Source organism: Oculina patagonica, chromosome 4 (genome assembly GCF_052425735.1).
Source record: "Oculina patagonica isolate OP01 chromosome 4, crgOcupat, whole genome shotgun sequence".
NCBI lineage: Eukaryota > Metazoa > Cnidaria > Anthozoa > Scleractinia > Oculinidae > Oculina > Oculina patagonica.
The window spans coordinates 6,825,439-6,844,448 of NC_135761.1; the positions used below are offsets into that span (position 1 = coordinate 6,825,439).

General features: G+C 39.0%; 2 protein-coding genes and 1 pseudogene across 2 annotated transcripts in view; 2 read left to right on the top strand and 1 right to left on the bottom strand.

Moving 5' to 3' along the window:
* LOC144649262 (uncharacterized) overlaps window positions 1-19,010 on the bottom strand; it is a 49,005-nt gene that overhangs the window by 6,044 nt on the left and 23,951 nt on the right. The window contains 20 exon segments of the mRNA XM_078508734.1: window positions 133-258; window positions 702-754; window positions 1,141-1,216; window positions 1,593-1,657; window positions 2,086-2,146; window positions 2,298-2,426; window positions 2,666-2,727; window positions 10,524-10,574; window positions 10,909-10,956; window positions 11,237-11,380; window positions 11,970-12,040; window positions 12,468-12,643; window positions 13,157-13,267; window positions 13,407-13,529; window positions 13,984-14,069; window positions 14,725-14,854; window positions 15,996-16,057; window positions 16,371-16,433; window positions 17,107-17,196; window positions 18,135-18,192. Coding sequence (XP_078364860.1) covers window positions 133-258; window positions 702-754; window positions 1,141-1,216; window positions 1,593-1,657; window positions 2,086-2,146; window positions 2,298-2,426; window positions 2,666-2,727; window positions 10,524-10,574; window positions 10,909-10,956; window positions 11,237-11,380; window positions 11,970-12,040; window positions 12,468-12,643; window positions 13,157-13,267; window positions 13,407-13,529; window positions 13,984-14,069; window positions 14,725-14,854; window positions 15,996-16,057; window positions 16,371-16,433; window positions 17,107-17,196; window positions 18,135-18,192 — 1,785 coding nt within the window.
* Window positions 5,405-6,586, top strand: LOC144651371 (histamine H2 receptor-like). The gene has a single exon (XM_078511306.1). The coding sequence runs from the start codon at window positions 5,666-5,668 to the stop codon at window positions 6,584-6,586; it is 921 nt and encodes a 306-aa protein (XP_078367432.1). The 5' UTR covers window positions 5,405-5,665.
* On the top strand, window positions 7,539-9,137 carry LOC144651372 (trace amine-associated receptor 7c-like; annotated as a pseudogene).

Below are 19,010 nucleotides of genomic sequence, written 5' to 3' on the forward strand. Positions count from 1 at the left end.
AAACGACAGAAGTTGCACTTTTGCCGTCCCGGGAAAAATAAACGTCATGCTTTACCTTTCTGATGTTTTGCAACGTGAAACGGCAAAATGTGGTTGGAAACAACAGCAATAACAGATAAATCCTGTACTCACTTTATGTCAATAGCTAACATTCCAAGCGCCCAAATCGTACGTTCTAAAACACTTTCGCTGTATGTTTGTGCCACCAGCTCGCACAGGGTCTTGATGCCACTACACTCCTGCACTGCTTGACAGTTGCTGTGGAGAAGACATAAATGTCAGTGAGTAATATACAAAAAAGATGTTATGAACGCTCTACTGCGAACTGTCGATGAAAAGTTAGAATGAGATTATTATTAGTAGAATTGTATCACAATTTGAACGAACCCCACACTTCATTTCATAATCGAATTTTAACTTCAATAAGTGCTAACCAAGTAAGTTCACATAGCCATTCTCTTATACAATTCTGGATCTATAGATAAGGTTGTGTGAAATATAATGCTTCGAAATGAAAACAAACAGAGAAAGGGGACTTTGTCCAATAATACAGATAGCTGTTATTGAGGACCGTAGATTATGAGTGTATGTTTTTGGGAAAACAGAAGTACAATTTGTCGATGGTTCGTTTCCGACACGCACAAGAAAGACTCTCTCATTAATTAACAAATTTAGAAAACAGTTACAATACTGGCATCTACCTGATGTTGTCTTGAACAAGAGATCCAATAGCCCAAGCTACCCTCTCCAGGACCTGAAAATAGAGCAGAACGCTCATTTAGTTCGCGTTGCTTTCACAAAGTATTTCTCAGGGAACAAATGCAAGTTTTCGAAGCAAGTCTTCGTTGAAGAACCCGAAAGCTTTACGACCGTGATTCAGTTAATTATCGTAGAAGCCGAAGGCTCCCGATTCTGGTTCTATAAGTCTTCGCAGTACTGAAGGCTCTCCGATTCTGGTTCAGTAAGTCTTCGTAGTACCCGAAGGCTTACCAGCTTCGGTTAGGTTAGTTCGCATAATACCCGAAGGCTCTCCGATTTTGGTTCAATTAGTCCTTGTTGAACACGAAAGTTTTCCGTGGTAGTGCAAACTACAATTGCACTTGTTTGAAAGAAAACCAAATTAAACAAACTGCAACTTACTTTTTCGTCGGACGCGTTCTTCAGAAAATCACACAACGCTTTGAGTCCGCCTCGATTTCTTGCCTCATTCTGATTTCTGTTGAGCAAATGTAAGTAATTTTCAGAACAACTAGTGAGCGAAGAAGAAAAGAAATAAATGAAAAGAAGAAAAGGAAAGAGCAAGCAAAGGAACAGCAAAACAACAACAACAACAACAACAACAACAACAACAAAAGAATGGGCGACAAAAAAAATGTACAAGTGTCAACGGAGTAACAAGGGAGGATAACACCAAACGGCAATTCGAAACAACCACGCACTTAACCTACAAGGCACTACACAGCATTTTTAGCGGCAGTGGTTACATCGAGGTAAACAAGGAAATGAAGAGAATGTATTATAGAGGGAACTGAAATACAGGAAGAACACAAAATTTTTTCTTAAAGAGAAGGAAAGGGGCAAAGATAAGTTACCTCTCCGTGGCTGCAAGATTCTTTAAAGCCCAGGCAATGCTTTCTTGAACAGCACTGTCTCCAATCTAGAAAACAAAACATCAAATCAAGCCGCGGGAAAATTATTATTATTTGGAAAATTTGAAAGACTACCAAATACTTTCAGATGTCTCTGCAAGAGTCCTCAGTACAGTGCTCTAATCATAAAAAAAAAATCATTCATCCCTAGACTTAAGTGATTTATCAAGGACTGCAATAAATCCAAAACAACGTTATCACTAAGCCAGTCACTTTGAACGGTGTTAAATCATTTGATAACCGCGGAAAGTACCGATTCAGTGGTTTGTTGATTGGTTTGTTGGCTGAAAGTACTTCACCTACGTTCAATCTGATTGGCTATAGGTTGAACCAATAACAGAGCCCAGCTCAATAAAAAGCAGGGTAGTATCTGGAAAACGTCATCAAGAGTCAACAAGAGAACTTGGTCTGAGCTTGATTAAAGACGATGACGCACCTTTCCTAAAAGATAACACATCGTCTGAAGTCCACCTTGGTTTCTAACTTCATCGCAGTTACTGAAAAGAAGCAGAGTCGCGAAAACGTTATATTGCATAAGATGCTAACATGCATAAGAAATTTTATTTTTTTTTATAAATTTTCTCTCTAAAATGCAAATCTAAGTTGACGTCCAAATTTAAAGATTTTGCGAGTTTGTAGTGTGCTCACCTTTCATTTTCAAACGATAAAGATGCGAGACTTGCTAGGATGTGCTGCAGAACAAGCGGGTCTCTGTTTAAACTCAGCAGGCGACATAAGCCTTGAATACCACCACAGTCCCTTATATCATCTTTTGAACTAAAGACAAACACATTTAAATTAAAAAACACACGTAGCTTACTTCTAAAAGCCCTGAAGCAAGCCTTGGTTTGAATAACACTGCAGGGTTACCAACTAGGAAGAAAACAACAATTTCTTGACTTTCCTGTCCAGAAAACTATTTCCATTGACCATAATAAGACGTCTTTCCTTCCGTCCTTCCCTCCCTCCCCGCTGTCCTGCTACAAGGCTTCTTTCTTTCCTTAGCGTTAACTTACCTTTCACTATTTAGGACAATACTCTGCACTTGCTTGACAATCTCTACTTTCTTTACTGCATCCTGAAACAACAACAAAAAATGGTGAAACAACCAACAGCTACTATTACTGATTCAATCATCGTGTACTGCACCTATAAATCATTACGTTTATCATGCGAAAAAATGACAGCACTTTTTACGATCATCTGCAAGCAAATACATTACAAAACTGTCGAACCTCTCCTCATGGACACGTCCATAACACGGACACCTCTATATTACGGAAAGTTCACACTTGGTCTCAAAGAAACAGGAGTTCACATTAGCTCTCCCACTAAATTACAGAGAACTCCATAATACATGGACACTCAGCTCTGTCCCTTCGGTGTCCGTATTAGAGCAGTTTTCAATTGAGTGTCGTAAAACCAAAACCAAAGTAATTACTCTGGCCAATCACAAAGGACACAGACAAACCAGTGAACCAATCAAAACTCCAAGCAAATACATGTAGCTGACGCGAAGCGCGGGAAAACGTGCGCGAGCGAGTCACGATTGGTTTTGGTTTTAGTTCTGATTGGCTGAGAAAGTGGCGCGAGATTTTTAAGCCAATCACTAAGCGTAGCAATGCAAAACCAAAGCAAACGCAATTTACTTTCGACACTCAAGTGAAAACCGCTCTAAAGAGGTTTGACTGTAACTGCAGACTAATAGTTCATGATATAATAAATCTGTTACTAAAATTTAAAGCCGCATTACATTGAGCGCAAACGAAATGACGTGATCTTTCTTTCAAATAGTACTTGTATGGCTGACTGCAATACGTTACTCCAATCGGATGAAAACGAAAAAAACTGCGATGGAGGCAAGATTTTTCAGTTGGACAGAGAAAAGGAACTATGGTGCTAAAAACGCCAACTGAGGAGCAACCTTGGATGACTATCAATTGACAAAATGCCATGTTTTGACAGGGATTTAATCAATGAGAGCCGCAACAAAAATACATTGTATCTATATTTTAGGAAAGTTTTACGGCACAAGCAGTAAAACGCAGTTAATGGAGCGTGACGTGCAAATCCCTAATCAGTTTATTAGGTACTGTATTTAATTACGTTACATGTTTGGCGGCAATAACACGATGTCTTTGTTTTCCTGCTTAGTTTAGTTGGGTACCTTGAATTAGCTTATTGTTTAATCTATATTGCACAACACTGTCTAGTCTTGTCACAGCATGATCTGCAAGATGGCAATTTTCTATTGGTTGCAACCATAGCCATGTCTAGCTATAAAAGCATGATTCAATGTAAAAGCACTTCCCTTCATGGTGTGCTGTAATCAGTAAGCATTTAATGTAGAAAAGAAAATTTTCCCACCCTCCCTCCCTTTATGGAGGTTGCTTGTTTATCAATAAACTTGGGGGTCACCTCTTTCGGGGTTGGCGGTTAAGTCTAATGGTAGCGACTTCCCCCAAGCTTTGGGCATTGTTTCTGCCCTTTCATTTGTGTACCTGCCAATGTCTTGTCCGATCCGGCGCTGGCTTACCCAGTGCCGGGGAGATAGGTGAGGCTTAGAAGGTCACGTGTTCAGTTTGACCGTCAATTTGACCTGCCAATACTCTTGTCCGTCGCCAGTGCGGTAGTGCTGGAGATAAGTGAGGCTTTATTAGGTCATTGTATTTGAGGTCACGTGCTTTTATATTGACCTGCCAATACTCTTGTCTGATTCCAGTGCGGGGCTGCACTGGAGATAAGTGAGGCTTTAAAAGGTCATGCAACTCTAAGTCGCTTGGTATGCCAACCGCAAGGATGTGTCCCCCCCACATTACGCCAAACATGTGTGCGTCTTTTTTTTGTCTATTATTGTTTGTCTTTTGGCTGCAATAATATTCGTTTTTAATATCATACCAAACAACCCGTCAGGATACACAGCAATCACGGAACTGGGACATTAATAACTTTATTACGAATCGCCTTTGGAAATGAAAAAAATCAGTGTTTTTAGAATATGGATGTTGAAAAAAACTGAAAATTAGAACATGTGGTTAATAATTGTATAACATAAAAATCGCACATTTACTGAAGCTAAAATAAGATAAAATTTATGAGGGTTAAATTTGCGCCTTTATCAGAGAGGTGAGCCTTGCTACTCTTGGTCTCGAAAATGACCATGTTTGTTGAATAGGCATTAACATTGACAAGTAATTATATTTAATTACACGCAGTTTATCTCATCTGCGCAGTTAGATACAAAGAAACGATTCTGAATAAGATACCCCCTAACGATATTTTTTTAATATCGTTTTGCGTCGACCAACGACAACAAACTAAACAACCCCAAGCTTTCACGCGCTTTTTGCGATCTCGGAAAAGAAAACGACTGATAAGCAGGCTATAAATTGGCAAAAAAAAAAAAAAAAACACTGTCTTCAACCGAATTTTTTTTTCAAAAGCCGCAAGGGCAAAAAAAAAGAAGGCTAGTACAAGGGTCCTAAACATGTGTAGTTTGTGGAAATTATCATGAAATACCATACTGTGTTCAGGTGAGCGCTAATTAGCTTGATTGAATTCATTCCCGTGATATTCATTACTAAAGTTCAAACTCGCATCACAACGAAAGCAACAAATTAAATAAAGTTCAAGTAATATTTCTTCGGCTGATACCCACGGAGAGATATTATTAATCTTAAGGCAATTTGAGTAAAAGCGGCTAGCAATTTTGCATTGAAATGTCATTTTTTGAAACGGAATATATGGAGCGCTGTCACATTCATATACATTAGCATTTTAGAGTATCTCCTAATACAGGTACCAGTATCTCCGGAGAAAAAAAAAATATTAAAAAAATCCGTCACATTCATTCATAAAAAATTGTCATATTTATTCACACGAGTTCTGTTTAATCATATGAAGCAATTAAACAAAACTCAGCAGTCAACTTAAATATGCCTCTTGCGCGCATATAGCAAAGTAATAACACGAATATATCAACGGTTACCCTCAAGCCAAAATTATCAACAGAAAATATGGCCGAATCAGCCCAGGAGATAAGCTTGACAATTTCTCTAGGCATTCTGTCAGTTCTTATCGTGGCATCAAATGTCTCTGTTTGCGCTTTGGTTTGCTCTAACAAAACTCTACGAACCTACACGAATTGGTTGATAGTATCACTTGCTGTATCGGACATATTAACAGGGGGAGTTTTTCTTCCTTTAACACTCATCAAGCCCACATCAGTCATCACAACTTATTTCACCGCCATAATATTACTCTCTGGTGTTGCTAACATTTGCGCAGTAACATACGATCGCCATGCTGCAATAATGAAGCCGCTACATTATCCGTACCGCGCACCAATGTTATTCAAAAGAGCCATCGTAGTTGCGTGGTTGATTCCAATCTTTTATTCTTTACTTGCGCTAGCGTGGCCATGGGATGAGGATCCTTCCCTAACAATCCACGTTGTGTACATGGTGATCTTGGAAATTCTTGGCGTTGTCGTGCCTTATATCTTCATAACTTTCGCTTACGTTCGGATTTTCAGGCAAGTGCGACGAAGCTTAACAATGAGAAAAGACTTTGAATCCGCCAGAGAGCAGAGGAACGAACGAGGACGTATTTCATCGGACGCCCAAGTGGCTAAAGTCTTTTGCATAATCTCCATAGCATTTTTACTCTCTTGGTTGCCAATCTTATACATGACAACTGCAGAATCTGTTTTCAATCAGTTCGACATCGTCCCTGACGCTTTGCCTACTGTTTCGCTTTTCACAATAGCGACTAGCTCACTGGTAAATCCACTATTATACGCTTTCCTTAAACCGGATTTCAAGGCGATCATTCGGAATTTCTGTCAAAAGAATTCTAACACGGAAGCCGTGTCAATGAAACCCAGTATTACTTCTCTGTCTCGCCAGGTGGGATTAGAGGAAAACAGGAAGCAATAAGGCCAGACAATAGCAAAGACCGAGGACAAGTCACCAGAAGAGTATGACATGTAGGAACTGATTTACTCTGCGACGTCGAAATAAGAATTTAACAACTGCCTTACTCCTTGAGAGCATCAAGAGAGACGCTCGTTAGAGTAACATTGAGACTACCTGTTAAGTCACCTACGAGTTGAAATCCTTATTGCCATCACTGAAAAGAGTATGTTTTATTTCTTTCTTTTTGGAAAAATTCATCTCGGCAAAGCGAAAACCTTGAGGAAAACATGTTCGAAAAGAGAAATTTTACTCAAATCGAGTTTACCTGCTGAGCATAATTTGAACACAGCTGCAATGGACTCGTTCTCGTCCCCATAGCCCTTATCGCTTCTCTTAGCCGGCGAAGCCTCGGCACGAGAAACAAAGGGATCTGGGGACAAAGGATTTTTGAATTAATTCGAATTTTTTTGATTGGCTGTTTGGAACAAAGAATTCTTGAACGGAAGTACAAAAACGAGAACTATTGAGAACTAGTCCCTCCCTGACGAAATTTTTGCTATGGTTCTGTCAATTCTGTCAATATCCAATAAGAACAGCCTAAATACCTATCGTCAGCTGTCAGTTATAATATGTGTCATACTAACGTCTTGAAGGCAAAGTCAAGCAATTACGTTGAATCTACCTACGGTTAAAGAACAGCCTTTAAGGTCGCGGGGGACACCTTAGGTTCATCATTATGCATTGTATTTAAAGTATGGCACGAAGTACAACGACTGACATCGACAACTTTACGAGATATTTATGATTGGATAAAAATATGGGCGCGTGCGCGTGATTTGTAATAAAATCTCCTGTTTCTTTGATATTTTAACCAATTTAAACAACACTTAGCGATATACGTTCATATAGATTGTAGGAAGTCTTTGAGCTTGTTTTCATTTAACATTTGAATATTTCTGCAACTCACGAGTAATCGAATTGGTTGATAGTATCACTTGCCGTATCGGACATACTGACTGGAGGCGTTTTACTGCCTTTACAACTTATCAAGACTCACATCGGTCGTCGAGAGCTACTTCACCACAATAATATTAACCTCTGGTGTTGCAAACATTTGCGCAGTAACATACGATCGCTATGTTGCAATAATGAAGCCGCTACATTATCCGTACCGCGCACCAACGTTATTCAAAAGAGCCATCGTAGTTGCGTGGTTGATTCCAATCATTTATTCCTTACTTGCGCTAGCGTGGGACGCAGATGGTACCCTATTAATCCACGTTGTGTATATGGTGGTACTGGAGATTCTTGGCGTTGTCGTCCCTTATATTTTTATAACTTTCGCCTACGTTCGGATTTTCAGGCAAGTGCGACGAAGTTTAACAATGAGAAGAGACTTTGAATCCGCCAGAGAACAGCGGAACGAACGAGGACGAATTTCATCGGACGCTCAAGTGGCTAAAGTCTTTTGCGTAATTTCCATGGCATTCTTACTCTCTTGGTTGCCAATTTTATACATGACAACTGCAGGATCTGTTTTCAATCGGTTCGACATCGTTCCTGAGACTTTGCCTACTGTTTCGCTTTTCACGATAGCGACCAGTTCACTGGTAAATCCACTCCTGTACGCTTTCCTAAAACCAGATTTTAAGGCAATCATTCGGAATTTCTGTCAAAAGCGGAATTCTACCACGGAAGCCTTGTCAATGAAACCCAGTTTGCCTACCCAGTCTTGTCAGGTGGGAACAGAGGAAAACATGAAGCAGCGAGAGCAGACAACAGCAAAAATCGAAGACAATTCTCCAGAAGAAGAGTTATAGGGATACACTGAGACGGCGCGAGAAAAGGATTCAACAACTGCCTTACTTCTTTAGAGAATCAAGTAAGGCACTCGTTAGAGAAACATTGCATCTACCTGTTAAGTCGCCCACTAGCGGAAGTCTCTACGTCCATCACCGTAAAGAGAATGTTTTATTTCTTTTCTGAACAAAAAAAGAAACAAAAAACAAAAACAGAAGTAAAAAAATCACGCGTTTCCCGTCCGGAAATTGACAAAAACGTGTTCGAAGTTTCTTGTGCATTTGAAAAATAATTTTACTCAAACCTAGTTCACCTGCTGAGCTTAATTTGAACAAAGCTGCACTGAACTGTTTGTGTATAAGTTTCACATTTTATCTATTCATTTTAAAGGCAAGTCACTAGTTTAACAGGTGTTTGTCGACCATAAACGCCGGAGAAAATTCATGGCTGGCAAAAACATATTGTAAAGGGGTGCACGTAAAAATAATTTTGTCGCGATTTCTGATGTCTGATAATTTAGCTGTAAATAGTTCAAGTCCAAAAATTGCACCTTCGTGTATTACTTTATTGTTTTCACTTTCACATATCATGTTCGTGCATGACAGCCGGAAAGACGAATGAATATTTGTCATGAGGAAATATTTTATGTGAAGATATAATGATAATCAAAGTTTATTATTGCCAGGGCAAAAACACATGTATACCTTAACTTGATAAAACTTAAAATTCTAATAAAGCGCCATGAAAATAAGTGGAAAAGATAGTAATAAAAATTAAAATTTAGCGCCATGCAGTCTGGCAGTGTCTGTTTGGTGGAATATATTTGTAGTTTATAAATTGTTTACTTTCATCCCTGATTATGTTTTGCAGAGTTTAAAAATAACAAAGGGAAACACGGCCGCAATAAAATTCTACTCTTTGAAAGTTCGTCTTCAATCAACGGTTCCACCTGCGAAAGATATTCTACTAACGTTGCGAGCCGGCGAATATTTTTATTGACGGCAGCCAAAAACGCATGCAACAGCTGGTTGAGAATAGGCAGTCTTCCCCTGTTTTCCAATTCGATCTGGAATCAGTGGGATCAAGAAGAGCCACTATGTCGAAGTTGCCACTGTAAATTCCCATTTATTTATTATTTTTTGTTTATTTATTTATAAAAAAAGTCATCGAGTACAACCTTTCATGAGCTTTGTCATAATGTTTTCTTTGCGTTAAAATAAATATTAACAAGCTAAAATGATAAAAATAACTTCAAAATTACCCTGACGGTGACTTAATTTAAGTTTAAAACGTTTTGTTTTCTTTTCATCATCATTTTCAGCTTTATAGATAACTATTTTACTGAAATGAGGTTCACTGGTGCGTTCATTATCTTGCAAATCAAACTCATTTCCATATGAAAGGATGTGCACCAAGACTCTTTATGAAGCATTGGTAAAGGGAATCAAGGAAATTATGGCTTATTGAACTGTAAGGTTCGTGAGTTTTCGAAAGCCTTAGTGCAGTTAAACCCCTTATCAATGAACGTTTCCACCGGTCCATATAGATTTGGATCTCGCAAACAGCCGAAAGTATTAAAAATCATAGTAATTTATGTCAGGGAATAAATAGCGTATGTTTTCATGAGCCAACAACGAACGCTCGAGCTCTGGAACATCACATCGTGTTGAAATACTTACATGTACTCAGATATTATGTAGATTCCAATGTAAAGAGCAACAACTGTAAGAGACCGTCAGTTTATATTGAACACGATATTTTATCTGTTCAAATAGCGATTTTATAACAATCGCGTCCATTTACATGATCTGCAGAATGTTTCGGCGACTCGGCGTCTAATGCTTTCGAGGACTAAAAAAGCTGTTCATTTTATAGGCACTTTAGGTGAAGTCAATACGTCCATCACTGCAAACAATATGTTTGCAGAATGGTAAACAACAAGTGCACTGTGGTCTTCTATATCGCGGCATAAATCAACAGGCACAATCTCTATCCAATATATTCTGTAGTTTAGCGGTTAGGATACGTGTACCAACCGGTTAGTTATGCACAAGTTATTTTAGCCAATCAAAAAGCGCAGCCATTGAAAAAGGAAAGTGAATAAATAACTACCATACTGAAAAACTGAAAAAGTGAGAATTCTTTCTTCTTTACTTACCCAGCACTGATGGGCTTGTAGACACATATCTGGTATCTGCTGGTATGGAAACTGGAACACAAAACGAATAAGTGAACATGGTTCAAAAATGCAGGAACTTCAGTAGAAAATTAATCGTGCGGTATGAAAATATATGATCGCCTTTCTGGCTAAATCGTATGACTAGACCATTTTTTCCCAGAATATCACAGTTGCCCTTCTGAAAAGCTTCATTTTCGACCAAATGCTCAATTTTCAACGAACGTTCCCGCAGGCATTATCCTCTTGCAAACACAAGTGGTCCAAACGAGAATGTTTAGTACGAAATAAACCCCTTTGTTTATTGACAGTTGTAGATAAAATTCTACCCTCGTCCCTGCTTTATTAGTTTTGACTCTGTACTTACGTCGTAGTCTTCTTGTTCACTAGATGGGGTAGAGTATGGGAACAATATCTGTTCGAAAACAAACAAACAAAAGTTGTTAGTGTTGTGCTCACAAGACACATGACTTTTCTGATAATGTAGTTCTTCCACTGACGATAGGTCAGTGAATTCCAAAACCGGCAGTGGGGAGAAAGCAATCCTTTGTCCCTTCAAGTAGCTTCTGCTCTTTTCTTTTTCCTAATTGCACCTCAGTTGCAAATCAACACTGCATTATTTAATTTTTTAATGGTTTCAGTGACTTCGAGAAATGAGGTAATGACCTCTTCTGATTCTCGGGGACTACACGAACCTTGATTCCTTCAGGAGATGATTGCGCATGCCCCTCTGCCACCATCTCGTGGCTGATGATGACGTCATGTTCAGTATTGGTATTGTAAAGTTCGATGGCAAATCTGTGACATCCAGCAACTAATGATGTGCTCTTAGATTTCACCTGAAATAAAGGATGATGCAGTTAATGGCGTATCAAAAATAAAACACGGAAAATGAAATATAGCTGTATTACGTGGTGGCCAAATGCTTTAGCGCGCTAGACTCAGGTTCGAGTGGACCAAGTTTGAGCGATGACTGGGGTCACTGTGTTGTGTTTTTAAGCAAGACACTTTTACTTTACTATCACAGTGCCTCTCTCCACTCAGGTGTATATACCTAATTGAAGAATCGTTGGCCCTGTAAAAAGCATAATAAGACCGAATGGTATTCTCGGTAGACAGCCTTAGTAAGCTTAGTAATATTCCTTTTATTGATAATCAAGATATTTTCATTCTTTGAGAGCCTAAAGAGCATGATTTATGCAACCCGTTTGTTTTTCCGATTTCCCAGTAAACGCTTGGATCGTATCGTTCATGGTTTACGTTTTTCATGGGTCAACGATTCTTCTGTCAGGTGTAAATGGGTACTATCGACTTGCTTGAGCAACCTGACAGAATGCTGGAGAAAAGTTCAACCAGCTGCTATGCTACTTCAACCTTGAACTAGCACCCCATCCAAGCATGCAAAGAAGCATAGACGCTCAATGTTACCTTGGCAAAAAGCAGCTGATCATTCACCATATCCCAGAATTCATTACTGCTCTCTTCACTCCACTCATTTTCTGTTGATTTTAATTAGCCACCATTAGTAAATTATCACTGAAATTAATTTTCCTTATGTACAGTTTTCTGTAACATGAATAGCGGTCAATGGCAAAACTGAGAAAGTAATATCATCTCTTGTTTTTTTTGGCTTTGCACGCTATTTTTTGCCATTAGGCGCGAAGAACCGCAAGTCAAGTGTTAAATAAAAGAACACCTTGTTCAAGAGCCAATGGTACTCTGGTTGGTAAACTTTCACTTAAAATATAAATTACCATATTTAGAGAGGAGGCCACATCAGCTATAGCTGGAACCCTCGGAGCAAGTCGAGAACCAACAACAAACTCAACCCACATATGGCACCTGGCCAGAATTGAACCCAGGCCGAATTGGTGGGAGGCGAGCACTCTTACCACTGCAAATGTGATAACAACTGCTTTGACTCACCACGAGGGTCCACATTGACCAGAGAACACTCTATAGCCTGGAGAGGTAGTTGTAAGATACTTGTCCAGGCAGGAACAATCCTATCCGCTGTCACCCATTCCCTGTCACCAAAGTCTACATAAAACACGTCATATTCATTGTCTGGTCTGCTGCCCAGGACACGGGCTCGATACCACCTGGTAAAATAAAACCATGGCTATAAATCGATTTTCACTGGTTTCTTCTTTTGGTTTAGGGCACTGATCTTGAAACCTGGAGGTTGCGGGATCCAATCATCCATCCTGTCACTAACCTGATTTGTTCTCGGTAATTCCCGCCAACTGGTCAGCCCTTAGACAGTTGTTGTGCCAATTTAAAGTATTTGTTTCATAAAGAGACTCCACAAGCCGCAAGTTTTAAACACAAACTGTGTACAAACAAAGTGGCTTTACCTTTGCCTTCTAAGATCTAGTATATCGCACAAGGTTCGTGATATTGTAGCTTTCTTTTCTGACTACAAAATATGCAGTTAAAATTCATTCCAAATCAGTGCGATACATCAGCAAACAGATTCAGCGCTGTGCAGGGGTGAACGGTAAAATTTTAGTAACCCATTTTGTCCTATGTTGTAATAATTACCCTGAATGTTAGCAAAACAAGGGCGGCTAATTATAAATAATATAAATTAGGCGTGTATTTAAGTAACTTACAAGTCATCCTCTGAGAACTTTGCAACACATAAGGAACCAATTGTAATTTCGGTTCCTTCCAAGTTAACTCTACTGACTCCAAAGTTGATCTTTTGTTTCAGTTCCTCTAAGCTATACATAAATGGAAAAAGATAAGATCAAGAATTTTAAGCATTTGTTCTTTACAAAAAAGTTTCTATGTTATCTATCATAACATAGCAACTTTAATCATCATGTGCAATATGGACTACACCACATCTCTTTAACGTACCTTTCTTCCGATGATTTCAGCTGGATAAAGAAGAGTCCTGGATTTTCCACAGCAGACACATAAACAGAATGGAATCCATCCTCAGGCAGCACAATTGTTTCCAGTGCGGGCAACTGCTCAGCACTACAAAATCACATAAAAAATACAATTATATGCTTATTAGCTTTGAACAGCTCTTGATTGACATATTAAACAATAACAACCGATCAAATCGCGTGCTGCCACTGAATTCGAAGCTGCTCAAACTTTGACGATAATCTATGAGAGTTTTGGCTTTTTTAACGGGCAGATGATGTCAACTTTCGTGTACCCTTGAATTGTTTGACCGCGAACTAATAAGTGGAAGAAAACTATCGTACAAATCTTCTGCGTTTTTATCGATTCTGATGCGCTTTCAACGAATTTCAACTGCACAACATTAAGCGAGTGTAGACGCGAGTCTCGGTCATATGACAGGAAGATGCCAATCAACTCAAACAATCGATGATAGTAAAAGAAAACTCTCGTCCTTCAACTTTTGTCTCCTCTCATTTACAGTTGATCAAGCCTGTAAGCAACAGGGAGGATTTTGCTGTACCTGATCTCTCCAGGGCTGTTTGGTGTACCCTCCAAAGGAAGCAGATCAATCACTCCTTCACAGAGGTTTCTGAGCAAGCGCACATGCTGTAAATAAAGTTAAGAAACAACACACGTAAGTACAGTTAAACTTTTCCGAGTGACTATATCTGGCTTTTGGGTTGAGAGAACAAAAAAATATGATTCAACTTATGTACCCCTCTCAGGATTAAGCGACAGTGTGACTGAACTATAAAATACCGAAGAAGCTCTGTAAGTGTTATTATTTGTGCTAAGCAAAAGCAGAAAACTGGAGGAAAATCAATTTGTGAAAACTATGGCTTGAAACTGTGGGAGGCGCGGTGGTCTAATGGTTAGCGCGCCGGACTCCGGAGCGAGCGTTTCGGGTTCGAGGCCTGGTCGGGGTCACTGTGTTGTGTTCTTGGGCAAGAGACTTTACTCTCAACTCCATCCTGACATTAAATGGGTACCGGCAAAATAATGCTGGAGGGTTCCCTGCGATGGACTAGCATCCCATCCAGGGGGGAGTAGAAATACTCCTAGCTGCTTAATGCTAAGGAAACCGGGATAAGCTCCGGCAGTATGCGCCACTTTGGCTCGAAGCTGACCGTTTTTTTTTTTTATTTTTTATTTTTTTTTTTTTTTATGGCTTGAAACATCAGCTGCATTATTTCTCGCCGTACCAGTGAAGACTTCACTAATTCCTTCTTATTTGCACATGTATGTACTATAAATCTCCCACCTGTCTGTTTTCGGTGGCACGTTTTTCCTTCAGTAACTCCATCCTGACATTAACCACATTAGTAGTAACATTGATGCTCTTCAAGTACTTCCTTTCAACCAAAGGATCCAACCACATTGTGTTACCCAAGCTAAAAATAAAAACAATAACTTAATTATATCAGAGACAGGAAAACAGATTAACTTCTCTAACAGGGAAAACAAGGGAAGAAATATTTCATGTAGCCACTATAATGCTGCCATATGATTTACTGCGAACTTAAATTTCATGCGCCTTTTAGTTTGCTATTACGTTGCACCGCAGCGAGTCAAATTTTCCAAAATGTTGCTTGGTGTGGCACCGTTAGGCAACAGATTCTTTGCAGCGTTTTTACGATTGCTATATGAAAAGTAGAACGTTATTCCACTTCGAGCAATTTTTGCTGCCAAAAAAGGTCTCGATACACGTTCATTACGGTATTACGTGAGGCAATTCTCGGCAACTTTTATCCCAACAAAATTTCGATACAAATTGCAAGTGTTAAGAGCACGTGTAACAGCGCTTTTAGCAATTGTGTTACAAAGAAAGCTGGCCAACAACATTATTAAACAAAGTTAAAATGGCTTAAATTCAATTAGATGGTAATATGTTCACGTTCAGACACACGTTACGCAATAATCCTTGGTTAAGTGACAAGCAGACTATTGATTTAGGTAGCCAAAAATATTGCTTCTTTCGAAAGGCAATACATTAACCTATACCGTAAAATTCCGGTTATAAGCCCTGGGCTTATACAACTTCGTAAGGGGTTTTGGGTGGGCTTATAAACGGAGGGGCTTATATCCGGGAGGGCTTATAAGCGGAATGAAAAAACGTTTCGAAACGAGCCACGGGAGTGTTGGTCGAAATAACGTTTTTAAGTTAAAAACACATAATAAAGCAACATTCAGCCCTGTTCAGTACTGTCATCCGGCAGAGGTGGGCTTATATCCGGGAGGGCTTATAATCGGATGTATTTTTTTGTTGCCAGATACAGCGGAACCTCGATATAACGAAGGGCCAAGGGACTGGCAAAATATGTTCGCTATAACGAGGTTTCGTTATATCGAGGTTCTTTCCATATATTTTACTATTACTGGGGCGAAGAATATCGTTCGTTATATCGAGGACTTCGCTATATAGAGGTTCGTTAAATCGAAGTTCCACTGTAGATGGCCCTAAAACGGGGGGGGGGGGGGGGGGGGCTTATAACCGGAATTTTACGGTATAAAAGGATACAAATAAAATCTCACCTCAAAACAACTTTTCCTTCCATTTCCTTGCCTTCGATGAGATGCACGACAAAGGCTGATGTCTGAAATAAGTTAACCAACACTGGATGTTGTTATCTCTCTTTGAACCACATCATGAACACAACAGATGCCTCACTTGGTGCGATTTTGAGCAACAATGTAGTGAAAATTAATAACAAGTTTATTACATGGCTTTCATTGCCACACTGTTGCCTGCATTTTGTCAGCCAACTGGGCATTTTAACACCGCCCCTAACACCCGTGGGCATTGCGGGATATCCAGCCTTAACTATCTCCAGCAATCTAACAAAAACATTGATTGTATTGACTGTTGTCCAATAATCTTCTCAAGTCACAAACAGCCCCATAATGTACCTGATCTGTCCATTCTATATCTTTGTCCAGGGGCTGCACTCCACAGACAAACACTTCAACAGCCTAGCGTTTACAAAATAAAAACAAAACAATATCTTATCAATCTTATTCCATGTGTGTCCTAAGGATTTCATGTTCCTCTATTACAGGCACCGGGTTTCTAAAAAATCGATTAACCCAGGATTTGACCACAACATACATGTGGTGCACAAGGGTGCCATAAAAGCTACATCTGTGTTGTTTTGTAATGCTTCAAGACAATGTGTGAATGAAGTCCTACCTATTTTGTAGTAATTTTATGCAGTGCTATCAGGACGTTTTCCAAATTTTGCTGCAACTTACACCCCTTTTCAGTGTTACGTGCATAGCGAAGCTAAGCGAATTTCTATCAACATCCATCTTTCGACATGCTAAACAAACAAGAGGAATCAAAATCCACCAATCACAGCCCACTAGCATGACCTTCTGAACTTGTGGGCTCATTTGCATGTATCAAACACCGGTATGCATTGGTTTTGATTAACTCATTTCAAACAGCACATTAAAGAGGGATGTAGAAAGATAGCCCCTATGCACGCATCACTGAAAGCGGGTGTAAGATGCTATTTTGAATTTACTTGGCACTCCGACGGACAGTAGACTGAGAAGATAAGCATTTAATTTGTAAAAATGCTATGGATTTTTGGCATAAAAACAGAATGGTGTCCATAAAAGAAAGCAAATCTTATAAACACACCTGGAATGGACAAGAATGAAACTGAGGAGGGAGCTGAAGAAGTCTGTCCACGTGAACCGATTCATCAACTCCTCTGTCAACATAATGAACCTAACAGCAGAAGGAAACTTAATCAAATCAAAGTGGCTATAAACCACTTAACTCGGTAAACTCTTATTTTTCCTTTTTGTTTTTTAAAGGTCAGGAAAAATAATAAAAAAATTGGAAAATTAAGTTTGGTCTATTTTAAAAATACCGACATTAATACAATATTTCGGATGGCAATTAAGCATATTAATATTATGTAATTTAACTAGAAACGTAGGTATTCAGAGAACAGATCTAATTCTATAGGAGCCTTAAAACACTCGTGCTTATGTTTAACAGGAATCGAGGGAAGGAGTGAAATCACTTTGCTCACTACAACCCTTTACCTTGTTAAAAATCAGTGAAAGAAGAACGGTACATGTTAAGGGTTTGGCTAGAAATAGAAGCTTTTTTTGGAGATTTCCAAGTTTGAAAAGTGGATAACGCAATCTTAAAGAGCTCAAAGCATAATTTCTGTACTAAGTACCGTGGAACCCCATCACCTTATAACGAGATTGTTGTAATAACGCGGAAGTCGTGTTGAAGGTAGGGTAGCTGTACTCGCAAGATTTGGCATGAATCAGAATGACTCACTACCCTTTGAGAGAACAAACAACAGGAGCAACGCCAATAGCCCCAAAAACAATAGCAACTGCTACACTAGAGGACCAGTAGAATTACAAGCTTACGAGAGCTGCTACACTACTGCGTATTAAAAGGATGCTTATATTATAAAGGAAAAATCCTACTGTATAGTTTAAAACTCTAGTAATCTGCAGCAGTTTTAAATGTATCAACCATTTTTCTGCCTCTGCGTCTCTTTTCTACACGCACACATGTCAACAGAAGTACAAAGACGAAAAGAAACTAAGAAAGTTAAGGATTTTAAGTCATAAATATAATATGCAGTCTGTTATTCTTATCCTCATTCCAGAACTACAAAGCAGTAGAAACATTCTTACCGCCACTTCCACTGGCTTGCTATTGTGGTCATGTTTGGTGACACTACAGACCTTCACTCTACAAACAAAACGATCATATACCGTTAAATTCATAATCCAATTCCATTGAAAACAAAACGTTCCAGTGGTTCCTACCTACAGTGTTTAATTTATTTAACAAGGTTCAATTGTAAGGAAAGAAATAGAGGATAACACATGGGTGCGTGAGATATGAAATTTATCTTCAAGTGTTCAAATCAATAGCGCGAACGAGCGATATATCAGTTATGAACATGAGAAGATAAATTTCATATATCCAAGCAACCATGTATTATTCTGATGATTATATAAACCTTCTAATTACGATGTTTTTTACGATTTTCCAAAGATTTCCGACCATTTTCAAAGTATTGTCCGAAGATCGTACAAATGTTTCCGAACATTTTCCAAACTTTTTTAAAATGTCCGATGATTGCCTAAGATTACCGAAGATTGCCGAGGAAGATTTGAAGATGATTCGACTTTATATCCATAACGTTTGGCTCATTGGTCAAAAATTTTGGCACACGTGTGGATATCATTTTTATCCACACATGTGTGATACCATTTTTATCGATTTGCTACCACTCCCTATACCACTGCAGTTTATATAATAAGAGTCCATTCTAGCCTACAGTTCAGGCTGGAGGCGAAATTTCTCTAAAGAAAACCTGAGGGGATTTCGGGTCTTCCAAACAGACATTCCACCGAAATGATCTGTTGCAGGATAACCCCATAATTATGTCAGTTTCCCTAACCTGTTTACTCTTGGGTCTACAAAAAAGGTATAGTGAGAGTATCTTGCTTGAGAATGCAATACAACATTCCGAGCCAAATTTTAAATTTTAGTGGCTTTTT